Source organism: Oncorhynchus tshawytscha, linkage group LG04 (assembly GCF_018296145.1).
Source record: "Oncorhynchus tshawytscha isolate Ot180627B linkage group LG04, Otsh_v2.0, whole genome shotgun sequence".
Lineage (NCBI taxonomy): Eukaryota > Metazoa > Chordata > Actinopteri > Salmoniformes > Salmonidae > Oncorhynchus > Oncorhynchus tshawytscha.
The window spans coordinates 66,095,184-66,120,920 of record NC_056432.1 but is presented as its reverse complement, the minus strand read 5'-3'; the positions used below and the strand labels follow the sequence as shown (position 1 = coordinate 66,120,920).

The following is a 25,737-nucleotide window of genomic DNA, read 5'->3' as shown; positions in this document are numbered from 1 at the left end:
AAGAGCAAACAGTTCAGGTCTCCACTATAGACCTTGTTCAGATTCTATTTTCCCCCTACACGCTACAACACCAATAAATGTTTAAATCCTGCCATAATAAATATCTACAGTGTAAACACTGATCCGCTCTACGTTCCCCTCTCCTGAGGAGAAATTCACCAGAAGCACACGTTTAAAGTGTGTTTGAATTCCTGTGCTTTCCGTGACCTTTTTGGACTGCGAAGAAAGGAGTTATACTAAGGTAGTGGAATCCAACCCCTCACTGACCACGTGTCCTGAGATGTCTGCAGCCACAGGTCGTTTATGATCATCGTACATCACACTGCATTAATGTGGGAACAGGATGCACAGCCAAGTCTTCATACTGTTTAAAAGGAGGGAAGGGTTTGTAGTTCTACTCCGTTCAGTAAGATACGTATTAGGGACTATAGGCTGCAGATGTCTACTGGTGTGAGAGTGCAGAAGGTCAATACCTTAGACAGGTCCTAGTGGTAATAGAGTTCATGTAAACATGGGACCACCAGAATGTTTCATTAGTGATGAATTTATTCCAGCCTATGTTTATCTTATAGCCCAAACACATTTGCGGAAAGACAGGGAATTTATCGTCAGATCCCTAAGTGTCTCTTTCCCCCAGTTAGACAAAAATACTAGAGAACGAGGAGGAAGCCAGAGACCACTGACGTGCAATTCATTAAATTAGACATGTAAACAAATACACACTTTGCACGCACACACAACCAGGGAAAAGCCCATGGTGGTATTTTAAAACATATGCATGTATGTTTTCTTATTCATATATTTTCAGTTATGTATTTTGCTTGTTCGGAGTTCACAAAATACAAACCTAAACTGAAATGAACAATAATTTGTGTTCAAATGAGTAATTACCTGTAAATGATTCACTTTATTTAGTACACAGTGTACAGAAAAAAAGGCCAGTACTTTTCTGAGGGAATGCATTAATGACGTTATCTATAATTCCGTATCACCAAATCTCATTTTTATGAAACCAACTCCTAGTCTGCCTGCCCACCTGCACCCTTCCCCACCTGTGGTACTTCAAAATATCAATCATTATAGTGGTTCGGAATTAGCAAGAATATTCTTTACCTCTTATCCCAGATGTTCATCCTCAACACCCTCCTCTCTCATTGGCTCGTTAAAAGTCATGTGTAGCCGTGATTAAGCAGTGTGATGCACCTACACCGACGATCCTACATGAAACATCTGCCACTTGACTGATTCCTGAATCAAATCAGCCATAGCAACAGAATGAGCTGGGGCTTTTAAAAGAGCCATTTTGTCCTAATACATGGCCCATTGCCAAATGGCCAATCATCAAATGAACCCTGCCTCCAGAAGAGAAACCTGGCAGGGACCTCGTGAATAGTGCCACAGTGCTCTCTCTGCTTTCTCCCTGTCTCCAGTCAGGACACACTCTGCATGTCCGCTATGGCACCACTGTGTTTACCTCTGGGGTATACAGACAGACGTAGACCAGCCGGACAGGCAGAGCTTCAGGCCATAGCTGCCAACCTGGGTGAGAACAGGAGACCCAGGCTGCTGCCTCACAGAATATGGAGGGGGTTTTCCTACATAATATGTTGTAAACATTTCCTTGGGGAAAATAATGTTGTAACATTTCTAAGATAGAAGATTAAAATAGGTTTGGGCTTCGTTTTAAGAAATGACAAGTGAAATAAAGAGCTACCATTACAGGGGAGTATTCCCTGTTGTTTCTGTATGGATATAATATGTGATCGTGGTTGCATTTCTCTTCTCTCACAGAGACCCAAGTGTAGCCATAAACTCAGTGGTGGACAGACACACATTCTCCTGGTCACTAAGGTCCACTGTGGAAAAGAATACAAATATAAACACACTGTCTAACACATACACACACACACACACACATTCAAAAAACACAAAACGATATGTTTTTTTTACAGGACTCAAAAAATAAACACTTATCCCAAGTCTTTAATTATAATGAACTGTGGTGAGCCTGATTACTTAATAATATGGTGATGAACACAACTATCAATCAAACCGCCTGACAGCCCTTAGAATTCAGGAGAGACTGTCCAAAATAAGAGCTGCTGACTCTCTCATTGTGGCCGTGTGTGTGTGTGTGTGTGTGTGTGTGTGTGTGTGTGTGTGTGTGTGTGGTGGAGACACTGGTCAGTGATGATGTTCTCCTCTCCAATATAAGGATGAAAGAAAGTAACAGAGGATGGATTGTCAGCTCGAAGCACATATTTATTTACAGAGTAAAACTAACAGGGGCACTTGCTCAAAAACAACAATTGTGCAATCACACAAGCCCACAGTGTCGAAGGCTACAGCGTGATGGTAGGCCAGGACATTGTATTTTAATCACAGGCGTTGGCCACAGTTCCATATTCATTCCAGTTTCAACAGTTTGAAGAGCTCAATGTAAGTTCAAGATTTAAAAAACGATGTATTTGGGAGTGAAGATTTCTCCTTCAAAGTGTATTACAAGGGATCTTCCAGATATAATCTATATCTTGGAGTCAGAAATGTATTGCAATAAATTATTATTAAACAGAAAAATCACATACACATAATTTATGATTGTTGCATGAGACAAAGGAAAATACTAAATCTCTCCAAATTTCATTGGGCATAGCAAAAAAACAAAAATGACTGCAACACACAACAGAGAATTATGACAAAAATAATACATGTTTGGTCTATTAGCAACATATTACACAGTGATAGCAAAAATAAGTTGATCCACATACTGCAGTACACGGATCATTTCACTCAATGAGTTGGGGTACGAATCAGACTTCAATTACAGAATTACACTATTAATCTCATACCTTGTGTTTTCATACAGTGCGCTATATTGTAGACTTACTCCCTGTTTTGGCTGATCTGTAGCTAGTCTCCCTACAGTAGTGAATAGGTTAAATAAACCCAGTGTAACGGTACAAGAGGTCAGTCACAGTGAGATGAATCAGGGCTCTGCTCTAATACTGCTGCTATTCTCTCTCACTTTGACACTTTTAGAAGACCGTGCCTTATTTCCTTCCTTGCGTGACTCCAGAAGGTAAACACACTGCTGGAGTGACTCATTACAAATCCTGATACAAACACAGGCCGGGGTCAGGGGTCAACTAGGAGGATTATGAGACGTTACAAGGTACAGTAAGCCCCCCCCAGTTGCGTTCTGGGCCCTGACACCCTCTGTTCTTCAAGGAATTCACGGCTTCCTGTGGCCAAACCCACACGCCTGCCCACTCCAGCCTACAGAGATAGAGAGAGAAAAACAGAACGTTAGAAAAAAAGACATTTGAGGTGATGGATCACCCTCTTCGCCAGGCCACTCTTCGGCGAAACGGAAAGAATGCTGTCCTGATGAGCGTGTATCCATTTCTGCCCAGAGCTCCAGGGCCTGACGAGAGGGAGGGAGCAGCCGGAGGCGAGGTGGGGCATCTCTGGGCTCGGGTTCGACCGTCTGCGTGGCGTAAATGAGCTTCATCCTGTTTCATGTAGTGGTGAATTGATTTACGAGTAGTGAAAAGCCTGTTTACCACCACCTGCCAAGTTGCCATTTTGGGCGATTGGCTCTTTTGTAAAAAGGGATCTGGGAGACAGGCCTGATCAGCACTTTGCCCTCTGCTATAAGCCCAGTGTTAGAGGGAGAGGAGGTGGAGATGGTAGTGGAGGGGGTTGTAGTGTTGGTGGTGGTGGTGGTGGGGGGGAGGTGATATGCTGCTGTTAGCAACTTCCCTTCAAAGGCCCCTATCTGAAAAAGGGCCAAACACAATCTAGCATCAATCTCTGTGCTGTCACCCTGCACTCTGCTGCCTTTCCAGCACCATTGTTATAGAGCAGACCAACGGAAAGAGGCCGGGAGCAGGTGGAAATAAAAAGCCCTTTGACGACTGGAGGGGAAAGATTCCTCCTGAGATCCTCACGACATTTACACAAGCCCCAGGGAGCAGGGACTGGCTGTCCACGCCAGTCTGGATACACACACACCGATTCATAGGTCTGGACAAACACACACACACAGCGACAGATATACTGTACTGTCCAATTTCAGCTGCAAAACCTGTCTGCTTCACAGTTTTCAACACCGTCTGATCTACTGCTCTCAACCAAAGCATTCATCACTGTTACCGTTGCAGGGTGTCGCAAAGTATCACGTGTTACTAAGTAAAGTTATATTTCAGACCATCAGTTAACTGGATATACTCAGAATCATTCTGACATGCCTGTGCTGTGCCAAAATATTCACCACATTGTCTTTGCTGTGGTGAGAGGGAACAGTCTTTTAGAATGTATGTAGGATACCCCACACTGCTGCACAGATTCTTGCAGGTCTTTCAGTAGCAGTGGTCTAAGAACTCTCAGTCTTCCACGTGGTCTCAGTGACCTCTCTGGAGACCTTGACAGTATATACTGTTTATTCCTCACAGATAGTGAAAGGCACTTTGTTGTGGGCAGAAATTAGAGACTGTGAAGTCCTCTTCATGAAAGTCGTGGTATAACACACTCAGACATTCATCCACACGCAGGCAGCCAGCCAGTCCAGACTGCATTACTTCACTCAGGGGAAATTAAAGATGTACGTTTTAGCAGAATTTGCCTCTCCCCCTGACTCCCCTTTTCTGACTCCAACCTCATCCCTCTCTCATCCCAATGCATCCCTCTCACCTCACCACTCTGTCTTTCTTGCGTATCCCCCTCTCTTCTGTTCCAGCTTCACCCTCCTCTCCCCTACCGCATCCTTCTCCTCCAATCGGGATCATGGGCTCAGGTCTGGCGGGATCCCCGTCACATGATGCCAGTGAAGTGTGATGCTTCGCTGGGACCCCCCTCTGTTCAGGAAATGCTCTTGGCCTTTTTCCCCACCCTAGCCTTCCGCTGTGTTACCATTCCAAAGCATTCCTGACTGATTCCGACCACTGCTGGGCCATGGGTTCCCACAGACAAGGAGGATCTGCTCCCCAACTCAAACAGTGGAGTGGAGGCAGGGGTATCATGTTGTGGGCTGCCAAGCCCGTTTATGGTAGAATAGAGAGGCCTAAGCTCCACAATAGGCAATTACCATCCCCACTTAGCCCACACCCCACAAACCACCTCCCCATAGTTTCAATTTGTGGTTTGTATGTAGGTGGGTTCTGCTCTCTGGGCGGATTAAATATAGCCAGGGACCGTTTCAGAGGAAAACCGTAAGGGACTGACTTGGATTCGGGACTTGCATTGCAGAACGACGTCTCCTATTGTTGTGCACTGTTTGGGAATTCTTAATAGCTTTTTCCGAAGCGGCTCGCCACAGGAAAATCCCCCTTCAGAATGGGAGAGAGAGAGAGATGGTGGGCTGTGAGTAAACACGCATCATATAAATCTGAGTACGCTTCAATCAAAGTCCCATCAGCAACTATCAAAGCCTCTGTAACTAACCTGTAACCAGAGCTGGCTGTGGCCTGACTTCCCTCCCTCTCTCTGTTATGTCCTACTCTGACCGTTTCTTCTGGTTGAGTTCTCCCTGCTGATATATTCCCTGGCATCTGTAACAAACTGCCCTGGACTGGCCCTGTGTTGTGTGTGAGGCTGAGGGAAGGGAGACACCGAAGGAGGTTGCACACACAGTGACATTACCCATTCACTCTCTGCCCTGTGTGGGGCAGGCTGGGAGGCCTCCAGCAGCAATATAGTATAGAGCAGAGTAGAAGCATGCGGTGTAGAGCAGTGCAGGACTAAGCAGGGCGGTGGTGAGAGGGGAAAATGGTCCTCTCATAGCGGTTTCTCTGGTATTCCGCTGGAGGAGAGATTACATCCATACTCAATCTTTTCGATCCGTACCTCTCAATTATCATTAGCACTGTCTGACAGACGCAATCCCCCGGTGGAGGTCTGGTTGTCATAGGAACTGTTGCCATCACTGGAAAACCCTCTCTCTCATCCATCACAGAGGGCTGAAATGGGAAAAAGAAGAGTTGTGTTGGTTATATGAGCAAACTTTCAATAAACTGTACATGATACAGATATGATAAGAAACAGGCTTGTGAATTATTAAAAGAAACAATAACATGACCGTATGAGAAAAAATTAAAAGGAACACCTGATCATTGAGTCGGTCTATTGAAATTCAATCCATATTTCAAATGTACTGAAATTCCATTTCATTTCAAGCTTTTATCAGGACTTAGGTTGTATAATTTGCTTTCATTTAAATGAACTAGTATAGGATAAGGGACGCTTGATAAATCCCAGTGTCGTTTCATACAGTTGAACTGTTCTGTGGCTCATCAAAGACATTAAAGAAAGGTGTGTATTACATTAGCTTGAGGGCTATTGAGGATTATTATAATTTAGTTCAATGACTATGTGCTTTTAGACTGATTTTAAATGACCAAAATGGTCTGTTATAGTGGATGAGTCAGAAGAGATGCAGCTCTGGTAGAAAACATGGGCATCAATAGGGGGTTATAGCTGAGAGGTAATCAGACATTAGGCAGCACTCTGGTTTGGTTCAGCGCTATTTAGCTCTAGGAATGGCACACTAAGTTAATAATAGCGTGCAGAAAATAATACATGCCTTGTCAGATGTCTCACTGTTAAACGATCTTGATTAAAGCATGCAACTACTGTCCTGACTTGGCAACATTGTAAGGCAGACATAAGTAGAAAATAAACATTTGAAAAAATATATATGAAAAACGTTAAACATCAATGGAGACGAATGTCCTGTAATTACTTAGGCGACTATATCAGGTATAGTTTCCAGATCGAGAAACTGGAGATAAACAAGAGTTGACAAAAGCACTTGAAAATAAGTGCAATAATATACAAAACCCTGCCACAATAGGAAAAAAATCCACAATGAAAAAATTGAAACGTTTCTGGTGTTTTTCTTTATCATAATGAGCTTCAAAAAGTCTCAAATTAAAAAAGAATAAGGACTAAAAAAATAAGGACTAAATTGTTGTTTTAGTGACCATCTCCTTCCTTATGACGATTACATATTTGTTGTTTGTCTTATTTTGTCCTATAAACATGCTGTCAGTCAGTGGCTAAAACGTCAATCGCAGATATTTGACACGTTGGAACATTCTCCTTCTCGCAATGACCACATTTGGACAGTTTTGAGTTTGTAAAACTTCTGGAACTGGTAACTCTTCAACACTCGTGTCCTTCAGTCATGTCGAATAATGTTGTGGTAGTGTAAGCCGAGTTTGTGTGATCAAAAAATAAGCCAGAAGGAATTTTACATATGCCTGTATTCATATTTTTATTCCCTTGAAAGCAGAATTTCCCTCTGAAAATACGGCTGTCAAAAATGATTCAAAGTTCAGAGAACATGAGGACTATGTTACGAATAAAATACGCAGTTGAAGCCTATTGAGAGGAATAAGTGGAGCGGTTTACGGATTGACAATACCTCAGGGACAGTTGGGTGAGGGTTGTTGTTTGGTTGGCGCGCCAAACTTTCCTGGGAAGCCCGGGGTTCTCACACAGCACCATTGCTGCGCGCACAAAATGACTCATCTCGTGTATTTGGGGTTTGCGGGTTCTCTATATTTAAGGATAACAATAGAGTTTACTGTAGCTTAACGAGCATAAAAACGAAATAAATTGCCAGTCTCAAATGAAGCAAAACATTACGGATCTAAACAAACTGTGCGACTGAGTTCCAGGGGCTATTTAAAGAACGCATAGGGTGGTATATCTTCATGTTGCCTATTTTTAAAAATGTAAGAGTTCTTGTTTTGGTTTTAGTTTCTGGGTGATAATTAATCGAAAGCCGGTTAATATTCTCTCTCATATTGATAATCATACGAATAGGCCTACCTAACTCACTCACACAAATCATAGGCTATAAACAAATACAGTTAACATGATTAGCTATCAATGTCGTGCAGAACAAACAAAATGTCAACCAGCTATAAAAAATAAAATAAAAAATAATGTTTTTAAGATTATGAACTTTTCATTATCATGCAGGTTAACCTGCATTGAATGGGAATCATGTTTTGTTTGATAAAATGTAATATGACAATGCATATTTAATTATTGCATTATACAGTTAGTTATCCAAGAGACACTTCAGGTGAATGCAGCTGAAACGGCGAAATATACCTTGATAAGGGAAATGTTAGCACTGAACAGCGCATGAGGGCGAATGAGTGTCCAAAGCAAATCCAAAATCCAATGTCTCTCAATCATCAACAACAAATAACCACGCCTACAGAATATAAGGCCTACAAATACTGAATACTGAATCATCAACAACAAATAACCACGCCTACAGAATATAAGGCCTACAAATACTGAATACTGAATCATCAACAACAAATAACCACGCCTACAGAATATAAGGCCACAAATACTGAATGAATGTATTTTCCATCTCTCGAATACTGCAGTTTCAATTACATTTTGACTTCTAAAACGGGTCACACATTCTCCATTTCATGCGTCTGATCACAAAAACAATCCGTTGCATTTACTGATCATTTAACTAAAGGTCCATTATCACAAGTTAATTATAATTCATGTCAGTAGCCTCAGTCAATAGTTCAAATAAATTGACAAATAGAGATTTCATATAAATCTCTAAATGCAAGATTTTTCTATATGAGAATTTGCCCAGACACCGAACACACAACACAGTGCATCATGAAATCCCTGTTTTTGTTCAAGACATGAATGATCAATGGACATGTCACACGCTGTAGTAGGCCACCATGGAGAATCCTCGCCTTGGACTCTTTTTGCATGTTAAGTCTTCTAAACAAAGACATGGAGAGCAAGGCGAGATTATAGGATCATGACTGAAGTGTGTCAGATACGGGATGAATATGTGCCCAATTGAACTGAAAGGGTCTGTTGTGTGCCATGTGCTTATTGGCTCCCTAATTCTAATCAGAAAAAAAAGGTATAGGGCGTTCTATCAACCAATCCCCATCTGCGTGAACCAGTAACATCTTACAAATAAAATAGGTCCTGCTCATAGGCTAAATGGCAAGCGTATCGATATCTGAATACCTTTATCACCGACAACTTCACTAAGAAGATAATGCTATGGAATTAACAGAAGGCTGAAATGGCCTGAAACATCCCACTGGCCACACCACGTTATTTCAAAGTGGAAATGTGGGTAATTTATCGTTGAGATGTTGATCAATGAGATTTCAACTGTTATTCGCCCACTCAAAAAGACAGGCAGAAGTTTGTTGATTTCCCAATGTGTTATCACTATGCTTTAACCTATCTAAAAGCACAACCAAATTCTAAACGTCAAAACAATTTATGATGTTTTTATTTAGTTGTCATCTAAATGTCGAGAGTTATAAGGTTATATGTTCAGTAATATGTCTCAGAGATAGAGAATTGGCTTTAAGGTTCTGAAACCTCATTGGTTTGAATGGTGTAAGCAATATTTTTACATCTAGTATTCTTTTGAACTTAACAACATGCATTGGGGGTATTTAAAGTACTATACAATTAGAGAACATTGAACAGAACAAGGCTATGACAATCACTACATTTAGACAAAAATGCAGATAGCACCTTATCGTCCCAAGCTCTCCATGTGTTATCATTGCACTTTCAACCCTTTAAAAGCACAACAGTTCAAATGGGAATACAATGTCATTATTGTATTTATACAACTGCTTAAATCGTTATCATTGTGCTTCATCTAATAGCACAACCGAATGACCTGGATTGTATTTGAGATTACATTAAAAGTGCATAGTGCAAGTGATCAATGCTGTTTGAGATTTCGCACAGATATTTATATTGTGAAGTTCTCCACAGACCTGGGATCGTTTCATGCTACGAACATGCACGCTTTCTATGATTCCATAATAAAGACTTTTAGAGTTACAGTAATCTCAAAATGTGGCCATGGATGTGTTACCCATTTTAAGGTTGAATAAAAAATGTTAAATTAGTTTGTAAGATGGCCTTCATTTTAGGCTATTGACCATCTTACACAAGTCATATTGAATTGTATTAGGTTGGCAAGCAACCAAATATCAACATTTATAGGAGACATATATAATGCTGGGATAGCTTCAATTGAGACACTGGCTCAATCATATTCTTTCACTTTTATTTCAGTTGGAGATGTGAATTCAAAATATTTGTTAAATTAATATACTATTTACTGTATTGCAAAAGTGATATTGAATTGTGTTTAATAACATTTGATAACATTTGAAGGAGATGTATATTTTGTGCCACTGACTTAGTCTGACTAATTCCAGTTTGTCTACAAATTAATAATTTATATGTTGGATTCATGTCTCCATCTCTACCAAAAATCTAAGTTAAAAAATATAACTAAATTAAATCAAACTTTAAATGCACTTTAAAACAGTTTGATGTGATTTAATCCTATTCTTTAACTTAGATTTTTGGTTGAAATGGAGACGTGAATCCAACATATTCATTATTAACTTGAAGATTAAATTTGACATCAACCAAAGGCTTAAATCCTAGGCCTATTTATTGTCTATTTTTCGTGTTGAATTGAAACAATAGCTATTGATGACTTCACAAATGCAATATAGGCCTAAATAGTTTCATTGATGATGTATTGTTTATAGAGTATGGTTACATTTCATTTGCTCTAATTACACCTCAGAAGGACTTCAATAGCAACAGTTTATATATTTAGTTAAGATATCTCTCAAAAGCCATTCTCACTACAGCACATTGGTAGTATTCAGTGGAAAATATCAAAGCTAAGCTGGGCTTGGTTAAAACACTGGATGGGAGATCTAATAGATCGCTGTAGACAGATCATCTCTCCTGTAGGAGGTGCTGCCCAGCCTATTGTTTTCTCTTTTTTTTCTGATGGTGGATATAATGGTGAAGATCTGTTGTTGTTCCAAAAGGTACAAATTCAACATAGACAAACCTTGTATAAAATATGTTGAAAATTGGTTACCATTATGACAATTATAGTAACCTGGTACCCCCTGTAAATAGCCACGTTATTGTTATGTTATTGTGTTACTTTTGATTATTTTTTACTTTATTTAGTAAATATTTTCTTAACTCTTCTTGAACTGGTTGGTTAAGGGCTTGTAAGTAAACATTTCACGGTAAGGTCTACACTTGTTGTATTTGGGGCATGTGACAAATAAAGTTAGATTTTTTATTTGATTTGAATTATGTGGTTGAAATTTCAATCTCAAATCAACTGTTTATGTTAATGACTTTTTGCAAATCCAATGTATTTTCCAGGTAGAGTCAATGTCACAATATGTTGACAAATGACTTTGAAATAAAGTAGACTCAACCAGTTTGTGTCCAGTGGGATATGGTGAATTCGTTTTCTTCGTGATAGATGTGTGCGCGTCCTGTTGTAGCCTATATACCGTGGGTAGTGTCCTCGGTATCGTGGGACACTGGAGTTACCGCGCCAAAAGGACTCACCTCTCCCTCTTCTTCACACCCGCGCGCGCCTTGGAGGCCCAGCGGCGAGATCTTGCCAAGTAAATTAAAAAGTCGTAGAACGCGATTCTATAGTGCTGTTGATTGCATGAAAGGGTGGGGCCCCTCAACTATACCGTTCAGATCAATGTAGAGGCCCAATGAGCGCAATCAGCGGTCTGCTAGCAATCCAGTCCTTTCTCATTCACATAAACACCACTTGAACAAAAATATACACGGCCACCTACCGCGCCAGAGAAAGTGATGAGGGGGGTGCACACACCTCGACATTATACTGTTTTCAATTAAAACGACAACGCTAGATGGCCTAAGCGACGCACGAGACAGAGATATCTAGTTTCAGACCATTGGAAATTGAAATCTGCAGTAATGTATATACTGATGATGCATTGTTCCGAAAATAGCCAAGAGTGTAAAAGGGAATCAACATTGAGTATATTTTACAAACATTGTTTGTAAAATATACTCATGTGTATATTTAATATTGTGCTTTGTACATGAAAGTAGATAAGACTACTACTGAAAGGACAAATTGTTGTTGATATTACAACGATTTTCTTACATTTGGCTAGTCATAAAACAGAAGGAAAACAACTAATTATGCGTACCTTTGGTGATTTCGTTGTTGGTTTTCAAATGGTACATTAACAAATAGGCTACACATGTGAGCACGGAAAGTGTGAATGAGTATTTTCATTGTAATGTATCAAGATATCTGCACTCGTTCTTGAAAAACGAAATCCTTATAGGCCTTGGCCAAATGATGCATTGTATAATGATTGTTCCCAGCACATGCCTTTTAAAACAAACACAACATTTTCAATTGTTGAACTGTTTTCCATACAGTGCATTACAGCAACATAATGTGCATGTTATATGTACCCTCCACGTATCCTGCTGGTATTGTGCACTGGATGCTCCTGTACGTAATTAGGCTACATAACGGCATTGCCTGACTGAGCTCATATGTGCATATTTTTCCTCTCTTTGTTACCATGTTTCCCTTTAACTACTCATTAAGAAATATATCGCATGTAAAAATAGGACAAAAGTATATATACCCATAGGCCTACATATTTGGCAATATGCATAGCCAGGTTTAAAACATGAATTTGCCTTGGCATTCTCACAGGACGCCCTGAGTTACATAACATGCACAATGTGTGTTTTATTATAAATATTACAAATATGTGTATTATTTCATGTAAGATATAATATGTTGGTTTCAGGATTTCAGAATACAATTTTACCAAACTATTACTTCCATTTTTGTTCAAATTTAGATCTTATATTCATTTAATAACCTTTATTTACTCAGAACTATTTTGAGAATGATATATCTACATTTAGAAAGTATTCCCACCTTCCCTTGTTCCACAGTTTGTTGTGTTACAGACTGAATTAAACATTTTAAACATTTGTTACTGGCCTATAGACACACACAATACCCCATAACATCAAAGTGGAATTATGTTTTTGGACATTTTTTTAAATTATCGAAACATGAAAATGTAATGTCTTGAGTTAATAAGTATTCAACCCCTTTGTTATGGCAAGCCTAAATAAGTTCAACAGTAAAAATGTGCTTAACAAGTCACAAGTTGCATGGACTCTGTGTGCAATAATAGTGTTTAACATGATTTTGACAACCTCATCGCTGCACCCCACAGATACAAATATCTATAATGCCCCTCAGACGAGCAGTGAATTTCAAACACAGATTCAACCACAAAGACCAGGGCGGTTTTCCAATGACTTACAAAGAAGGGCACCTATTGGTAGATGGGTAAAAAAATAATTACAAGCTGAATGGTGTATTAATACACCCAGTCACTAGAAAGATACAGGTGTCCTTCCTAACTCAGTTGCCGGAGAGGTAGGAAACCACTCAGGGATTTCACCATGAGGCCAATGGGGATTTTAAAACAGTTACAGAGTTTAATGTCTGTGACAGGAGACAACTGAGGATGGATCAACAACATTGTAGCTACTCTACAATACTAACCTAATTGACAGAGTGAAAAGAAGGAAGCCTGTACAGAATAAAAAATCTTCCAAAACATGCATCCTGTTTGCAACAAGGCACTAAAGTAATACTGCAAAAAATGTGCTTAACTTTATGTCCGGAATATAGTGTTAAGTTCAGGGAAAATACAATACAACACATTACTGAGTACCACTGTCCATATTTACCAGCATATTGGTGGCAGAATCATGGTATGGTTGTCATTGTTAAGGACTGGGCAGTTTTTCAGGATAACAAAAGAAACAGAATGGAGCTAAGCACAGGACAATAACCTAAAACACAAGGCCAAATCTACACTAGAGCTGCTTACCAAGACAGTGAATGTTCCTAAGTGGCCAGGTTTTTATTTTTACTATTTTCTACATTGCAAATAATAGTAAAAGTTTAAACACACCTACTCTTTCAAGGGTTTTTCTTTATTTTACTACTTTTCTACATTGTAGAATAATAGTGAAGACATCAAAACTATGAAATAACACATATGGAATCATGTAGTAACAAATAAAACATATATTTGAGATTTGTCAAAGTAGCCACCTTGATGACAGCTTTGCACACTCTTGGCATTCTCTCAACCAGCTTCATGAGGTAGTCACCTGGAATGCATTTCAATTAACAGATGTGCCTTGTTAAAAGTTAATTTGTGTAATTTTGTTCCTTCTTAATGTGTTTGAGCCAATCAGTTGTGTTGTGACAAGGTAGGGGTGGTATACAGAAGATGTCCTTATTTGGTAAAAGACCAAGTCCATATTATGACAAGAACAGCTCAAATAAGCAAAGAGAAATTACACTCCATCATTACTTTAAAACATGAAGGTCAGTCCATACGGAACACTTCAAGAACCGTCGCAAAAACCATCAAGTGCTATGATGAAACTGGCTCTCATGAGGACCGCCACAGGAAAGGAAGACCCAGAGTTACCTCTGCTGCTGAGGATAAATTCACTAGAGTTAACTGCACCTCAGATTGCAGCCCAAATAAATGCTTCACAGAGTTCAAGTAACAGACACATCTCAACATCAACTGTTCAGAGGAGACTGTGTGAATCAGGCCTTCATGGTCAAATTGCTGAAAAGAAACCACTACTAAAGGAGAGTGATGGAGTGCTGCATAAGATGACCTGGCCTCCACACTCACCCAACCTCAACCCAATTGAGATGGTTTGGGATGAGTTGGACAGCAGAGTGAAGGAAAAGCAGCCAACAAGTGATCGGCATATGTGGGAACTCCTTCAAGACTGTTGGAAAAGCATTCTAGGTAAAGCTGTTTGAGAGAATGCCAAGAGTGTGCAAAGCTGTCATCAAGGCAAAGGGTGGCTACTTTGAAGAATCTAAAATATATTTTGATTTATTTAACACTTTTTGGGCCTACTACATATGTGTTATTTCATAGTTTGATGTCTTCACTATTAATCTACAATGTAGAAAATAGTAAAAATAATGAAAAACCCTTGAATGAGTAGGTGTCCAAAATTTTGACTGGTACTGTAAATAAATATTTATTTTTACAAATGTTTGAATTTTTCTTCCACTTTGACAGAGTATTTTGTGTAGATCGTTGCCAAAAAAATACAATTACATCAATTTTTATCTAACTTCGTAACATCAAAATGTGGAAAAAGTCAAGGAGTGTGAATAATGACATTTGCATAGTACTAGCATTATGGGCTTTACATTAGGTTATTTTGTGTGATCACGTTGGTTAATTGACCAAGATGCAAGAGCCCATAGCCCAGCCCAGAAATGGGTAAAATAAGAGAAAGGACAGAACTGCAAAGCGTAATTGATATTCTGCAGTAAATCATTGAATAATAATATTTAGGCATGGCACAACTACACCTTAATATTTTTTTTCAACATTATCCTATATTTAGCATCAAAACAAATGCATCTCTTGACTTTTAGAAAATGCTTAAGTAAACAAGTAAACAAGCATAATTCCAAATCATGCACTCAAGGTTCTCTTCTAAAATCCCGAGGCGTGCAAAGAAGCGACTTCAAGTGCATCCAGATCCAATGAACTTGCGGCTCTAAGGTGCAGTTATACATTTGATCGATCAATTGTCACAAAGCTCTCCAAACAACTCTGCTGCAGCCTTTTGGTGACCCTCTCCGTCTCCACTCCAACACTGAAGCGGGTAACACACTGATTTCTCAGTGTCGAGACCTTCATTTCAGTTTCTAAACAAACTCAGGACTAATATTGTTTATCAATTATATATTCCCAAATGGCCTATAAGACTAATTACAACAGTAGTTTGTTAAACGTCCAGTAGCTCATACAGTTTTTGTCAATAACAATTGATAACAGTTCATTTCTGTTCTGGAGTCTCATTTTCCCATCACCAAGTTTTCTGAATGGTAAGGGCAGCTGCAAAAAAAATTAAAAATAAAGTTTAAACAAATCATCTTTATATCTAAAAAAATGGGTAAAACAGTATGTGACATACTGAGGTTTCTCTCAACGCATTGTCGAGGAATCACCTCACAGTCACATTAACTAAAGACAGTAGCAGTTCTAATGTATAACTGGGTGAGTCTTGGACAAGCTATGATAGGTTATATGATATAAATGTAAGTAGGCTAATTCAAGGTTTAGGCTGAATTACAATCTCCCTCGCAGTGAATGCAAGATAGACTCCGAGTGTATCACCGTACGGTGCACAGCTTCAGCAGTATGCCTATCACCGTACGGTGCACAGCTTCAGCAGTATGCCTATCACCGTACGGTGCACAGCTTCAGCAGTATGCCTATCACCGTACGGTGCACAGCTTCAGCAGTATGCCTATCACCGTACGGTGCACAGCTTCAGCAGTATGCCTATCACCGTACGGTGCACAGCTTCAGCAGTATGCCTATCACCGTACGGTGCACAGCTTCAGCAGTATGCCTATCACCGTACGGTGCACAGCTTCAGCAGTATGCCTATCACCGTACGGTGCACAGCTTCAGCAGTATGCCTATCACCGTACGGTGCACAGCTTCAGCAGTATGCCTATCACCGTACGGTGCACAGCTTCAGCAGTATGCCTATCACCGTCGATTGAAATGTCCAGGCACAGAGTGTTGTAGTTGTATAACAAAGGTTGCTAAAATAAAGGCCATGTGTCTAAAACGTGTGATTGGGTGTGTGCATGTACAGAAAAAACATCTAAACCACCCTCAACAATATAATGCATCATTACGTCCATGTAAAATAAACAAATAAAATATTAAGTTCATGTAAAATAAAAAACAAATGGGCCTTTGGGTCAGATTTCGTAGATTGGATAACAATAAGACCATTTGGAGAGGCTCTCTGTTGAGACAAAAACGCATACTGCTGGGTTGGCCGAATGATGTGGAATTCCTCCACCTAAGTGGTCGAACATTCCTGAGGATGCAACGCTGTCAAATATTTCATTGGAGGACGTCATGGAAAAAGTACATGAAATAAACTACGAGGGGCAAGTGGTGACCTCGGATTGCCGTAAAATGCCGACAAACACAATCCTCCAACAGTGACATTACAAGCGTAAATCTATACCATTGGAGTTAACCCTTTCCTCACGCTTTACAATACTTCCATGTAATCATTAGGCTGCCTAACATGGGTAAGGCGGTAAAGCATGTTATCTAAGAAACATATATTCCATAGAAGACATAAGGCCAATGAAACTTCAGCCAATGTTCTATAATAACTTAATTATGCAATGTACTATGGAAAGAAATCAATAGAATTTAGAGGACACCATAACTCGTTTAAAACCACGCAGTAACAATAATTTGACTGACGGAAAATAGTCTATAATATCAACTGAGAGTCCAGAGGGACCCTTAATAATTATGCGTAGCTGTCAACAGCTTTTTACGGAGGGGTTTAACAACGCGCCAGTCATCGGCGCGTCCCCCTTCAAAGATCAATGGAGCAACTCGCGTCCCACTGGTTTGGGTAAACATTTAGGGATCAATTAGCCGTGGACATTAGTTTTTCAAAGTGCATGTCAAAGATGAGTGGCGGGGTTAAAGTGTGTGAGAGGGCCATTCGGCGTGGGGACGGGCACGACGTGTTGAAACAAGGCGTGATTCTCGGAATGAAGTCATCAACGGTAATTAAATGCAGGGGGAAAGAGAGGACGCAAGCGTTCCTGCCCCCTCTCTCTCTGCGCGCTGGGTGGTCCGCTCCGCTGATAAATGCGTGGGCCTCATTCCAAGCGAGCGCCCGGTGTAGGAACCGGTTAAAACAATACTACTACCTATGTACATTTCATTACCTAGGTTCCAAACTCACCCGGCAACAGCAAATATCACCATTGTACCTCTCGCATGCCCTGTGTAGTTTACAGCGGAGATTTTAATATGTTCTTATTTTCCTTTGGCAAAAACGTCACGAAGGAACCAAGCCAACAACGGCATTTACGGCGGTTTGATGGAACACAGGCTGTCCTTCAAATACATGTAGGCCTGTACACGCTTCAGAACATCATCTTACGGTTTAATAGATAGGCCACATCAAAATGACCTGATTTTAGTTTTCGAAGTTTGATAAAAAATGAGTAGGCCTACATAGCCTACAATATTCTCCTGTAGACGTATATTTGCAGGAAAACTACATTTAATTGTAGAATATTTTAATTCCAAAGACTGTTCAAAAATCTTAGTCAAGAAAAAAACAGTAGCCTGAATGAACCTACTTTTATGACACCCAAAATGTATTAAGACATTTAGTATTTACAATTTGCCAAATTGTCTGTGACTGAATTGCGTTATTGCATATCCAATATGTGCATTAATTACAGGATATCAATAGCTTATAATAAAATTGTCTAACAACCCGGCAAACCAAAACAGCAGAACCACCACGAGCCAGCCCGGAGAGTGAACCCGCGCACCAGGAGCGCCTGAGTAAGGGTTGAGGGGCTGAGGGCTTGTGCGCTCTCCGGGGAACAATGAACAGTCTGCTGTCAACAGATTTAGTCTATGGACCTGCGGCTCTCCACTACAGACGTACATATATCCTACCGGTTCAAGGCTTAAATTAATAGCCAAAAACTGGTTACATTTAGAATGGTGGATGAGGTGCAATGAAGGCTTGAAGACCTATAGTAAAAAGTGCTGCTTAAAACAATACATTTTCTAAACGTAGCCTAATTACTTATTTTCTTATTCTAATTTTCGAAACGATAAGCCTGCAAATTATGAGCCTAAGACAGTTCTTTGTTCATAAGTAATGACCTTCGAACTTTTCAAAAAGGAAAATAAAGTAGACCTATGTGTTACATCGCTTAACTTTGTAACTCAGATGATATTTGTTACTATTTTTCTGTGACACTATTGTCTGGTTAGGCTGCCCACCACATTACAATCAAATGACTAATTAGAGCATCATACGGCGACCAATCTTATTCGCACTTCTAACTGCACAACAGGGTCTAGTAAATCTTGATTGGAACTAAATTGAGACGACGGCCCGCAGCCATATCGCTGTCTTGTTTTAACTGACAAAAGTTTAAAGTGACTTACCTTGATTCGAGCACCATTCTGAGGGGAGAGAGTTTGGTGGGCGTCGATCTGAAGTCCTCATCCGAGTTTCAGTGCACAGTATTCGGCTAGGCTCAGAGCTCTTTCCCTCAGTTCTCCTGTGTGAACATAATAATTATACATGATAGAAATCCCTTTCTGCATTTACGTTGAAAAGTCCTATCCATACACAAGGAGCTGCCTAAAACGGACATAATGCATCAGATTGAGTATGAGCTGATCTAGAGAGTCTTTTTGCTTGATTTTTTATTTAAAGAAGGCCAGGGAAAATGTTTACATTTTGCTGTATAAACATCCTGCCCATGTTCCTGTCTATCTTTTAAAGAAATCAGCAGCGTGGTCTTGAATAGAGACATTTTCTTTCAAATAAGCGTATTTTAAGCAACATTTTAAACATACTTCACACTTTAATAAGTCCAAGTCAGTGAAATGTGCTGTGGTGAGGTTGACCTGCTGTATCTGACAAGTGGAAAATCCGTTTTATATATCACGGTGGTTGTGCATACAAGCTTACTAAAAACATACATTTTTAAAAAACTGTTTTGAAGAAATATTGTCGTTGCGAAAATAAAAACAACATGTCCCAACGTTGCAAAGTTCAAGCATAGGCCTCTGTAGCCTGTTGTATTAGGCTACCATTTATATTCTGAAAAACACATATTCTATTTGGCTATGTCCTATATTTGAAAATAAGTCCTGTTTCACGCCATTCATTTTTTTTAATGATAATTTTCTGTTCAATAAAATGTAATTTTGAGTGTTTAAGAAAGACCCACTTCTCTGATTCTGAGTTGAAAAAAAACTGCTCCCAGACAAACTAAAGCCAGGCAGATGTGTGTGAGTGGGAGGGGACTGGGCGGGCCCGGTGCGCCAATGACGTCCTGATGGTCAAGCGCTCGAGCTAGCAAGGCGCTGATGGCAACGGATAAGTAAAAGGCGAGCTCCTCCGGACGCACGAGAACACACCGACTGAAGTTGAAGTAGCTCCCGTCTCTCCCCTATTTCAATTTGGACACTCGCTACGGGTTTCAGGGTTCACATTGGCTAAGGAATTTAGGCACCAAAAGGAAGAGCGCATTAACGCACGGTTTACAGAAATTCAGCTTTGCATTTGACCGTGCGTAGTTCCACAGCATCGAGATTATTGGTAACCATCTTAAACTTTTCTTTGATTATTTATACGAAGTTTTTAGTACTACTTCAAAACGAGGACGTGGATATTTTTGTCAAACTTTTTTTGCCATTGCGCTGATAGTCTAACTAATGACGGCAGAGGTCCAGCAGCCCCCAGCGCAGACTCCTGCCCAGAGCAGCCCGATGTCTGCCCCGGAGAAACCCCACGGACAGACCACTGTGATGGAGACCGCCTCCTCCACCACCAAAACCAAAAAGACCAACGCGGGGATCCGCCGTCCGGAGAAACCCCCCTACTCTTACATTGCGCTGATAGTCATGGCTATCCAGAGCTCTCCCACCAAACGCCTGACGCTCAGTGAAATTTACCAGTTCCTCCAGAGCCGCTTCCCGTTTTTCAGAGGCTCTTACCAAGGATGGAAGAATTCCGTGCGTCACAACTTGTCCCTGAATGAGTGCTTCATAAAGCTGCCCAAGGGGCTCGGGCGGCCCGGGAAGGGCCACTACTGGACTATCGACCCAGCCAGTGAGTTCATGTTCGAGGAGGGATCCTTCCGCAGGAGGCCGCGGGGCTTCAGGCGTAAATGCCAGGCGCTGAAGCCCATGTACAGCATGATGAACGGCCTGGGATTCAACCACCTCCCCGAGTCCTATAATTTCCAGGGGAGCGGCGGGGGCCTGTCCTGTCCGCCCAACGGCTTGTCTTTGGACAGCGGGATTGGGATGATGAATGGACACTTGGCAGGCAACATGGAGGGGATGGGTCTGGCCGGGCACTCCATGTCCCACTTGTCGGCCAACAGTGGACATTCCTACATGGGAAGCTGCACAGGATCCACGGGGGGCGAGTACCCCCACCACGACAATTCAGGCTCGCCCCTCCTCACCAGCGGTGGAGTGATGGAGCCGCATCCCGTCTACTCAAGCTCGGCCTGGGCTCAAGCGCCTTCATCCTCTCTGAATAACGGAGGTTCTTACATCAAGCAGCAGCCACTGTCTCCCTGCAACCCCGGGGCGAACCCGCTGCAGCCCAGTTTACCCACGCATTCCCTAGACCAATATAATCTTCATCAGAACGGACACAGTAACACGGATTTGCAAGGTAAACTAACATCGCCAAATGATTACGCATGCCTTTTACAGTCAGTCATACCCAATAGCCTAAAGTATGTGCAAAATAAACACTAGGCATATTCTATAGCTCACTATTTCCTTTGAACCAAATCAAAACCGTTTAATTTAAATTACAAACGAGGCAGCCTTCGCCTACTGCAATCAGTGCAGTGGGCAAAGATATGAACTGAGCACTGGGCATGCTCAGTGCATTTGTTTTCACATAGGCCTACAACAACTCCATTATGCCACAGTTTTTGGCGGATATTATTGGTTAGAATTGATGGTTCTGTTATCTTGGAAATAAGGAAATGGACGCAAGAAACCATCGTCTAATTATCCAGTAAGGAGGTTAAGTAATTCAGTTTCCTGTCCTCATTTAACTGGCCAAGGAGTGGGACAACTAACAAACAGCAGGTTTAACCCTCACTCTGTTTTCCTAATAAATTCCTGGAGGTGGTTTCAGGAAGCACTCGGACGGCACGTCTTCTGGGACTTGTGTTTAGAATGGTGCCAATCTAGAGACAAAAACAACAAGTCAAGTCCCGGAGGCACAGGGTCCTCCGGGATTCGCGTGCGAGCAGGCCACTGTCAATTAGAACTATCCCACCCTCGAGCTCTCCAGACGGTTCTCAGCCTCAACAGTTCTATACGACAGCCCCAATCAGCGGGGTAGACAGACCGGGGTTTTCACAAATTAAATGAAAGATTGTCTACCCAAATTACAATTAATTGTTCCCGAAAGGCAATTTGGGACGAATTTAGCCTCTTCAACCATATTCTGAAAAGATTTAGGTAATACTAGTCCTACTTCAATCGATTTTTATATCATAGTATAGTAATATTACAATAATATAGGCTAAATAATACGATGCACAATATTACAATTAACCCTATAAATAACAAATTAGTCCAACATCAAAAAGCTCAGAAGTCACTTTTGAAAATAGGTATTTTTTCCCCCTTTTTTGTATTTGTATTTTTGACATTTTCTTTCTATAGACAAAGGTAAATGTGTGTTATTATTATGGATAATTTAGGGCTATATGCAATCACCCAGTGGCAAAACTAGTTTATTATTTTTCCTTGTACCCACAAATAAGTATTTTTTAAACTAATTTGCTACCACCTTTTCTTTAAAATGCTGGCCTATATCCTTCTCGACTTATGGTTCTTACTAGCCCATTCAAAAAGACAACCATACTGTTTTTGGTAATTGACAGCAACACATTCACATTGGGTTGGCATGCTATATGGCATAAGATGAACTAATATATTCTTTACTCTTGTATCTGTATTCTTAGGTATTCCACGGTACCATTCCCAGTCTCCCAGTATGTGTGACCGGAAGGAGTTCGTCTTCTCCTTCAACGCGATGACGTCCTCAACGATGCATTCGCCCAGCAGCAGTTCCTACTATCATCACCAACAGGTCGCCTACCAGGACATCAAGCCCTGCGTCATGTGACAGCACTTACAGTGAATAACGGACATCACTGACTTGAGCCACTAAAGCCAAAGCGGCTGCAAGGCTGAGACGAGGAAGCAACCCAACCCTTGGAGGTAGGAGAGAAGGCAGGCCCTGGAGCGCGCTGTAAGAGAAGCAACAGTAACGCCAGAGAACCCATAAACTAAACAACTTTTCACACAAAAAAAAGGATTTGGTACAGAGACATAAATACGTGCAAATGCAGATTTAGTTCAACTTCAATGTTTATCTGTCTCAGAAACCAAAAAGGGTGTGGAAATACCACAGAACAACCTTGTGGTGTAGGCCTAAGCTGTGGGCTATTTTCAAGAAATGTCTGTGTGCCACACAAGAGGTAAAGCAGAGACCGGTTGACACTCACCTCATGCATCTCAACCCCAGCTGCCGCTTGGTACTATAACTCTGCGGGCGGATGACTACCACTTGAGAATATTTTACAATGTACAATAATGTGTATTATTTTTGTTATGCATTCAAACGATATACTGCGGGGACAATTTCATTGGTAATTTATCCGGGTTAGGCTACTCGGCTCAATCGAAATGATAGTTTGATTTTTATTTGATTTTCTGAGACGTTTGGACTAAGCTATTAGGCTACACCACGCATTAAACATTTTTAAATCAACAAGACGATCTGAATTAAGGAAAGATGAAGGCACTTTTTAAATAGTAAAGCGCAACTTCTTATTTATTCTGTGCATATTTTTAATTGTACACTTATAGCCACAATATTGAAGTATGCTTTATTGGCAATATTTGCCATGACACGTTCTTATTTGTTTTAAAACGGAAATTGAAGATATAGATGTAAGCACTGTTAGTTACATGTCTATTTAGGATAAGTTACATGTCTATGTAGGTGTATATATCCGTGTAGACACCCGTTATTTTTCAGCACTGTATAAATTGTAAATGATGTTATGCTGAGTATTGGCATACTCGAGTGTCTTTAGATTAGTCTGTATATTACTACACACGATTTGTAAAATTAAACGTATTGGCATGCAGTTTGTTTAACTGGCTGAAATACCTATACAATTATTTCGACATTTGTCGGATGTTCTTTTTTCCCCCCATGATAAAAAACCAAACAATTATACATGCAGATACAGTTCAGTCTATTCTACTGTGTGGTGCAACAGGAAGGCCTTTACATATTGTTTGGGGGTGTTCTATTTAAGGTGTCTTGAAAATCGAAAATATTCGTCATAACACAGTCCTTAATATTCAAATATTCTGGTCATCAACCAAATGTTTTCATGTGAAAATAGGCCACACACATTTAGGAATTGATTCGGGTTTAGACAAGAATAGGCCTATAGGTGAACACATCATGCATTAGTATATGCTACATCCATAGCCTAATGACGCTCATGTTAAAGGAATTAGCTAAAAACACAATAGCCTATGGTTGGATATACAATAAGACATATCTGTTGGAGGTCGAAAACTCCTGCCCAATGTATAACTGTGTAATCGGAGTGTATGTTGCAATTAACCCTTAACAAATCAAAGCCAGCAGTTACGGGGGAGGGCGAATTCGCCTCGGAATCGGTTTCAAAGAGAGGGAGGAAAACGCGTGCCCACTGCCGAGAACCATTTATCCTACTCTTATAAAAGGCACAACGGGCTCGCAGACTACCTTTTCTCAAATACCGCATTCTGGATGGGAGGTTGTTTTTACTGGAATATAGTAGGCTGTAGAAAGTTTAGCCAATGCTAAATAACATTTAAATGGGAGTTTTTATTTTGATGTGTGGGTTGTCTTTTTTCCAACCTTGAGATTATGGGCTTATTCTCATTACGTTATCTGGTTTGCAATTATTATTGTTTTTTTAAAGTATCAACACACTTGTTGCTGTAGATGATTGTAGGCCTAATTAGCGCCACATTGCATGACATCCGCTGCCCCCCCATAGCTAATCACACAAGGCTTAAATCAGTATAAAGACAACTAAAATAATATAGGCCTAAGCACTTCTCGTGCATTATAAGACACCACGGTCTTATTTCCATTTTTGAATCTAAAGGCTGGACTGCAGAAGAGCCGGCCAGGCTTGGAGCGACTGTTAAAAATATTAACATTTACGATCTGAAATGATGCCATTTTTACACGAAAACATGTTGATGCAATCTTTCAATTTGTTACTTTGGAAATGTCATATTGGACAGAACGTAGGCCTGTTTCAGCGCCGAATCTAACTTTAAATCGGCATGCTTCATGCTTCATATACGCAAATAGATAGAAGTGCACTGAATTCCCAAGCTATAAAGAGCACTTCAACACTATACTAGAACTAGTTAAGTAAAACATATTCGAATGAAACAATACAACAAATGTTGCAATCTCTATCAAAACGTTTTGACTAATATTGAAATACTGCCTGTTCAAATGTACCGTTTAAACCATTAGTGTAAGAAAAAAGATTTTGACCTACTCATTCTAGAAGAAGCCCTTTTTTAAATATATGTCTGAAAAATGCCTCCAATAGTAAAGGAACAAAGTAAATCGCACAATTATTATACTTGGCATTTCAATAGTCACTTCAACTTGATGTTAGTGTTTTTATTATATTAAAGTAACCACTTTAGCTGCACTATAACGTTTTTACCTACAAGAACAAATACAGTAATACAACTGAAGTGTTTTGGAAGTGAAGTATTGTTATAATAGCTTATTCTCAGTGATATTCTCACATTGGGCCCCATGCCCTGCTGTGTATATGTTAAGAGTTTCTGTGTGTGACTATGTATGTATGGAGCTGTGTTATCTCACGAGGAGGTGACCACTCTCTGAACTCCAGTGAAATTCCCTTGTATGAGCAGAGCACACAGGGGCAGCAGGCCCAGTCGCTCCACACTGCAGCGGAGGGACCACACATTAGCATGCTGATGACGTGAGCCGGGGCGCAGCACCTCTATGGGGCTGCGATTCCTGCTGGGGCTCCACAGCTGTTCCCCGGCCTGGGCTGGATGACAGCTCCATAAAAAGCCTGCCTGG

At 40.5% G+C, this 25,737-nt stretch overlaps 1 protein-coding gene and 1 long non-coding RNA gene across 3 annotated transcripts; one reads left to right on the top strand and one right to left on the bottom strand.

The window, feature by feature from the left end:
- Nucleotides 1-2,239: 2,239 nt before the first annotated feature.
- On the bottom strand, nucleotides 2,240-19,788 carry LOC112249255. Of its 2 annotated transcripts, XR_002953334.2 has the most exons (4): nucleotides 19,398-19,788; nucleotides 18,981-19,096; nucleotides 5,845-5,957; nucleotides 2,240-3,276 (listed from the first exon to the last, which is right to left on the bottom strand). It is a non-coding gene; the product is annotated as an uncharacterized LOC112249255 (long non-coding RNA). The 2 variants fall into 2 exon arrangements; XR_002953333.2 differs by lacking the exon at nucleotides 19,398-19,788 and having other exon boundaries at nucleotides 18,981-19,342.
- A 121-nt stretch (nucleotides 19,789-19,909) lies between these two features.
- foxf1 (forkhead box F1) lies at nucleotides 19,910-23,743 on the top strand. The gene is made up of 2 exons (XM_024419052.2): nucleotides 19,910-21,234; nucleotides 22,550-23,743. The coding sequence occupies exons 1-2, from the start codon at nucleotides 20,262-20,264 to the stop codon at nucleotides 22,711-22,713; spliced, it is 1,137 nt and encodes a 378-aa protein (XP_024274820.1). The 5' UTR covers nucleotides 19,910-20,261; the 3' UTR covers nucleotides 22,714-23,743.
- Nucleotides 23,744-25,737: the final 1,994 nt, after the last annotated feature.